At 52.2% G+C, this 6438-nt stretch overlaps 2 protein-coding genes across 2 annotated transcripts; both read left to right on the top strand.

The window, feature by feature from the left end:
* Positions 1-298: 298 nt before the first annotated feature.
* AUEXF2481DRAFT_6851 (uncharacterized protein) lies at positions 299-1444 on the top strand (the record flags this gene model as incomplete). The annotated part of the gene is made up of 1 exon (XM_013486272.1): positions 299-1444. One exon carries the CDS (start codon positions 299-301, stop codon positions 1442-1444), a length of 1146 nt encoding a protein of 381 aa, XP_013341726.1.
* A 1063-nt stretch (positions 1445-2507) lies between these two features.
* AUEXF2481DRAFT_67641 (uncharacterized protein) lies at positions 2508-6238 on the top strand (the record flags this gene model as incomplete). The annotated part of the gene is made up of 4 exons (XM_013486411.1): positions 2508-2628; positions 2682-2974; positions 3038-3854; positions 3909-6238. The coding sequence occupies 4 exons, from the start codon at positions 2508-2510 to the stop codon at positions 6236-6238; spliced, it is 3561 nt and encodes a 1186-aa protein (XP_013341865.1).
* Positions 6239-6438: the final 200 nt, after the last annotated feature.

The following is a 6438-nucleotide window of genomic DNA, read 5'->3' as shown; positions in this document are numbered from 1 at the left end:
CCGCAATGACCGTACAACGGACATATTTGGCACCGACTTCCCGACAGGATCAACAAAGTAGGTAGCTATGTGGTTGTTGACCTATCATCGCTACCAAACGCATATTTACGTTCTGCTATCGAAAGCCAAACCGTTGAAGAGCGGCGAACGGGGCTTCAGTGTTTAAACAGCTGCCAAAAAAACAGAATTGAGTTGATAAACCTCAAAGTGCTTAAACAGTCACACCATTTCGACCTGTATACGTCCTGACCCTAACCGACAATTGTGTCTTCTCCTCAAACTCACGGCTTGTAGTACGATGGCAGACAACGTGGACAATCCTCAGGATGATGAACCTAGCCAGGGCACTGTTGGACGACTACGCAACATGTCTGTCAGCGCCGCCAATAAAGTCATCAATCTCAACCCTCAACTTGGAATGTGGAAAGCTACAGGAACAGCGATTGCGCACGCCCCGAACTTGAAAGACCTGAGGTCACCAGTTGTTGGTGGAGAGAATATTGTCTTTGACGAGGACGGGCACAGTGCCAGAGTAGCCCACGCCGAAGACTTGAAGCAAGATTACCTTGTTCGAACTCAGACCCAGCAAGAGAGGAAAAACACAAACACATCAATCTCGCCTTCGGAACCAAGGACGTCTACGGACAAGAATGCAAGATCTGAGCTCAACGGCGCACAGAGCCCTACTTATGATCCGCCAACACACGATCTGGAGAAGCACAAAGTACCATGGAGCGTGGCTGTCAAGCATGGCTTCCAGGCAGCCTGGAAGTTTATCAGCACGCCCACTGGCTTCTTGATCACCATCTATGGACTCAATGTCGTAGCCTGGGGTGCCATGTTATTCTTCCTGATCCTGAAGGCCGCACCCGCGATGAATCACCCCGACAACGGTGACGCGGACAGCTCGCCACGTAAGATCTGGCTCGAAATCGACTCGCAGATCTTGAATGCCCTTTTCTGCCTTACAGCATTTGGACTCGCGCCTTGGCGATTCAGAGACTTGTGGTGGTGTGCCTGTTGGCGTGCTGGCTGGGGAGGCGAGAATGGGCGTATCGCTTTGAAGAAGCTGGCGAAAAGAAATGACGATTGGTTCCGCATGGGAGCCCGACATGGCGAGGAGCACCTCGAAGACGCAAGACCAACCTTTACCGGCAAACACGCGCCACCAACAGCACCATGGAAGCTCGACTTTGTAGTATGGCTGATAGTGTTCAATACTCTTTTCCAGGTTGGAATGGCATACATGATGTGGCACTACAACAGGATAGACAGACCGACATGGGGAGCAGGTCTCTTTATCGGGTTAGGCTGTGGTGTCAGTATGATCGCAGGTGTTATGTCCTGGTGGGAAGGAAGAAAGATCAAGATTATCGAAGGCCCCAAAGTGCTGGTGGAAAGCAAAGAAGAAAGGGAAGAGGAAAGGGAGTATAGTTATTCATAGTATCAAACGAATAGATTTGCTTATACCTTTCCTGGACATCCTTACCCTGGCAACTTGCAGCTAGTTGGTCATCGAACCAGAACAAGAAACATCGTCCTGCATACACATCTCCCTACGACCGAGGGCCTTTCTGGTCGACCGAGGCTGATACGGAGATGGAGGATAAATCAGGCGGAGAAGGCGGAGAATTTTTCTGATAGCTCCATCTTTTGAACGAGCACAATATTGGTCAAATCGATCATACCGTGGTCACTGGAACAACATGAACAGCCGTCCAAGAAGACGGGAAAATTGTTCCAGAGCTTGGAGTCCGAAACAGTCACCTTCAAGGATCTCAGAGGTGGGGAAGAAGGACAAGAATGCAACGCACATGACCCGAGAGACAAGCAAGTAGAGACAAGCAAGTGGGGAGTAAAGCGGAGAGGAACCCAAGGCAGTGGTGAGTTGCAGCGGATAGAGGATCCATCTTCGGTGCTGACGGCCGAAGGAGCGCGGGACAGCAATCCCCCGTTTCTACCCGAAAAGTGACGAAAAGCAGTCGGCTCTGCCCCAAGTGCACTGACAATGTTTCTCCAGGTTCGTCAGGCGGGGTCAATGATAGCCCGAGGATGATTTCATGGATGCTATATAGCTATATGGATGGTATAGAAATATAGTTGATCGAGTTCATCGACTTGAGAGCGGCTCAGAGGCAGTTTTCAGCTCATAATTGTTTCTAGTAAGCCTGTGTCGGCCCTTATCTTGCGCCCTCCGTGCCAGCTTCTCCGATTGGCGGGGCAAGAGCAGCCAAAAGCACCTTGCACCAAAGCAGCTTCCAAGCAAAGGCCGAGATAGCAAGTTGGAATAAGCTCACCGTCATCGCTTTTTCGCTGAGATCCACAAGCTGTGACTCGAAAGTCTGTTTATCAACACTTCCTCTCCCCTTCACTCCCTGCATACCGCATACCTATCTCTCAATTCTTCCAATTCCTCATCACCGAGCTCCGGAAAGCAGCTGCTGTCACATAGCAGCTCTTTGAGGCATTGACCCGCCAACATGTCGGACATCGAAGCTCTCAAGAGAATGAAGGCCTCCAACAACAATGACGAGGCCATTGAAGACGGCGTCGACACCCATACGCGAAACACTGTTCACGAACGTCTACGCGCCAACTCTTCGGTCATGAAGGCCAAGAAGATTCTGGGTATGTCACTCTCTGACGTGCTACACTCTCTGTAATCGCTAACCCTCACATAGTTGCCAACCGTGGTGAAATTCCCATCCGTATCTTCCGTACCGCACACGAGCTTTCGCTGCAGACAGTAGCCGTGTACAGTCACGAGGACCGTCTGTCTATGCACAGACAAAAGGCCGATGAAGCTTATGTCATTGGCAAGAGAGGAGAATACACACCTGTCGCTGCCTACCTGGCCAGCGACGAGATCGTCAAGATCGCAAAGGCACACAATGTCAACCTCATTCATCCTGGTTATGGTTTCTTGAGTGAGAACGCCGACTTCGCTCGTAAGGTCGAGGCTGCTGGCATGATCGTAAGTTGAAACCTGTCTCAAAGCTTCAAAGCTTCGCATTGCAGATGTGCTGATACGCTACAGTTCGTTGGCCCTACACCAGACACCATTGATGCTCTCGGTGACAAGGTCTCAGCTCGTGAGCTCGCCATCAAGTGCAAGGTTCCCGTTGTCCCCGGTACCGACGGCCCCGTTGAGAAGTTCGAGGAAGTCAAGGGCTTCACTGATAAGCACGGCTTCCCCATCATCATCAAAGCTGCCTTTGGCGGTGGTGGTCGTGGTATGAGGGTCGTCTGGAAGCAAGAGGAGCTCAAGGAGGCTTTCGAGCGTGCTACATCCGAGGCCAAGTCTGCCTTTGGTAACGGTACCGTCTTCGTTGAGCGCTTCCTGTACCGCCCCAAGCACATTGAAGTTCAACTTCTTGGTGACAGCCACGGAAATGTCGTCCACTTGTTCGAGCGTGACTGCAGTGTCCAGAGACGTCACCAAAAGGTCGTCGAGCTTGCTCCCGCAAAGGACTTGCCTGAGGAGACCCGCCAGGCCATCTTGAACGACGCAGTCGCTCTTGCCAAGTCGGTCAACTACCGCAACGCTGGTACCGCGGAGTTCTTGGTTGACCAGGAGAACCGCCACTACTTCATCGAGATCAACCCAAGAATCCAAGTCGAGCACACCATCACTGAGGAAATCACTGGTATCGACATCGTCGCTGCTCAAATCCAGATCGCCGCAGGTGCATCGCTTGAGCAGCTGGGTCTTACTCAGGACCGCATCTCTGTCCGCGGTTTCGCCATTCAATGCCGTATTACTACCGAGGACCCTACTAAGGGCTTCCAGCCTGATACTGGCAGAATCGAAGTCTACCGTTCCGCTGGTGGTAACGGTGTAAGATTGGACGGAGGTAAGCTACCAACAACTTGACTAGTCCAGTGACATCTTGCTAACATGGCCTCAGGTAACGGATTCGCTGGCGCTGTCATCACCCCTCACTACGACAGCATGTTGGTCAAATGTTCATGCCATGGATCTACTTACGAGATCGTCCGCAGAAAGATGCTTCGTGCACTGGTTGAGTTCAGAATCCGTGGTGTCAAGACCAACATTCCCTTCTTGGCTTCTCTCCTTACTCACCCTACCTTCATCTCTGGTGAATGCTGGACTACTTTCATCGATGATACTCCCGAGCTGTTCGCCCTGGTCAACAGTCAAAACCGTGCCCAGAAGCTTCTCGCTTACCTTGGTGACCTTGCCGTCAACGGCAGTCAGATCAAGGGTCAGATTGGTGAGCCCAAGTTTAAGGGCGACGTTATCGTTCCCACTCTTCACGATGAGCAGAAGAACGTTCTTGATGTTTCGGAGCCTTGCACCAAGGGTTGGAGAAGCATCATTGTTGAGCAGGGCCCTGAAGCCTTTGCCAAGGCTGTCAGAGCTAACAAGGGCTGTCTGATCATGGACACCACCTGGAGAGATGCTCACCAGTCTCTTCTTGCTACCAGAGTCCGTACCGTCGACTTCCTCAACATTGCCAAGGAGACTAGTTACGCTCTTAGCAACGCCTGGGCTCTCGAGTGCTGGGGTGGTGCCACTTTCGATGTCGCCATGCGCTTCCTCTACGAGGACCCCTGGGACAGACTTCGCAAGATGAGAAAGGTTGTGCCCAACATTCCTTTCCAGATGCTTCTGCGTGGTGCCAACGGTGTTGCTTACTCATCGCTTCCCGACAACGCCATCACTCACTTCTGTGAGCAAGCAAAGAAGAACGGTGTTGACATCTTCCGTGTCTTTGATGCACTGAACGACGTTGAGCAGCTTGAGGTCGGTGTCAAGGCTGTCCTCAAGGCTGGTGGTGTTGCCGAGGGTACTGTCTGTTACTCGGGTGACATGCTCAACCCCAGTAAGAAATACAACCTCGAGTACTACATGGGTGTCGTCGAGAAGATTGTCAACATGGGTGCTCACATTCTTGGTATCAAGGACATGGCAGGTGTCCTGAAGCCTAGAGCTGCCACGATGCTCATCGGCTCGATCAGAAAGAAGTACCCTGACCTCCCTATCCACGTCCACACTCACGACTCGGCCGGTACTGGTGTTGCTTCCATGGTTGCTTGCGCCCAGGCCGGCGCTGACGCCGTTGATGCTGCCACTGACAGCATGTCTGGTATGACTTCTCAGCCCAGCATTGGTGCTATCGTTGCATCGCTTGAGGGCAGCGAGTTCGACCCCGGTCTCAACGCTCACCACTTGAGAATGATCGACCACTACTGGGCCCAGCTTCGTCTTCTCTACTCACCTTTCGAGGCCGGTCTCACTGGTCCCGACCCTGAGGTTTACGAGCACGAGATTCCTGGTGGTCAACTCACCAACCTCATCTTCCAGGCCTCTCAGCAAGGTCTTGGTGAGCAGTGGGCACAGACCAAGAAGGCCTACGAGCAAGCCAACGATCTGCTTGGCGATATTGTCAAGGTCACTCCTACCTCCAAGGTCGTCGGTGATCTTGCTCAATTCATGGTCAGCAACAAGCTGAGCTACAATGACGTTCTTGAGAAGGCCGAGCAGCTCGACTTCCCCTCATCGGTCCTTGAGTTCTTCGAGGGTCTTATGGGACAGCCTTACGGTGGTTTCCCTGAGCCTCTGCGCTCCCAGGCTCTCCGCGACCGCAGAAAGATGGACAAGAGACCCGGTCTCTACCTCGACCCTGTCAACTTCGACGAGGTCCGCAACAAGCTCAAGGAGCAGTTCGGCAGTTACACCGAGACTGACGTCGCATCGTATGTCATGTACCCCAAGGTCTTTGAGGACTTCAAGAAGTGGACTCTGAAATTCGGAGACCTTTCGGTACTGCCTACAAAGTACTTCTTGGCCAAGCCCGAGATTGGTGAGGAGTTCCACGTCGAACTTGAGAAGGGCAAGGTGCTCATTATCAAGCTTCTGGCGATCGGCCCCCTTTCTGAGCAGACTGGTCAAAGGGAAGTCTTCTACGAAATGAACGGTGAAGTCCGTCAAGTGACTGTTGACGACCAACATGCCGCTGTCGAGAACAAGTCTCGCAAGAAGGCCGACCTTGGCGACAGCAGCCAGGTCGGTGCCCCCATGAGTGGTGTCGTTGTTGAGCTCAGAGTCAAGGAGGGCGCCGAGGTCAACAAGGGTGACCCCATCGCCATTCTGAGCGCCATGAAGATGGAGATGGTCATCAGTGCGCCTCACTCCGGTAAGGTCGGAGAGCTCAGTGTCAAGGAGTCCGACTCTGTCGACGGACAGGATCTCATCTGCAAGATCGTCAAGTAATATGGTACTCGGTGGCAGCATGAATCAGACACGGTTAAAGGACGGAGGCATTCATAATATCTAGTAACGGGGCAGAGGAGTTTCCGGGAAGTTCTATGTGACCATTGTATATGACTCTTTTCATTTTTATTTTGGCTACTCTTGCATCAATGCTGCAAAACTCGACATGTGGATATGTTGAACGAGTATGACAGGCAATA

Source organism: Aureobasidium subglaciale, assembly GCF_000721755.1.
Source record: "Aureobasidium subglaciale EXF-2481 unplaced genomic scaffold scaffold_17, whole genome shotgun sequence".
In the NCBI taxonomy this organism is placed as follows: domain Eukaryota; kingdom Fungi; phylum Ascomycota; class Dothideomycetes; order Dothideales; family Saccotheciaceae; genus Aureobasidium; species Aureobasidium subglaciale.
This window is presented reverse-complemented; position numbering and strand designations above follow the sequence as displayed.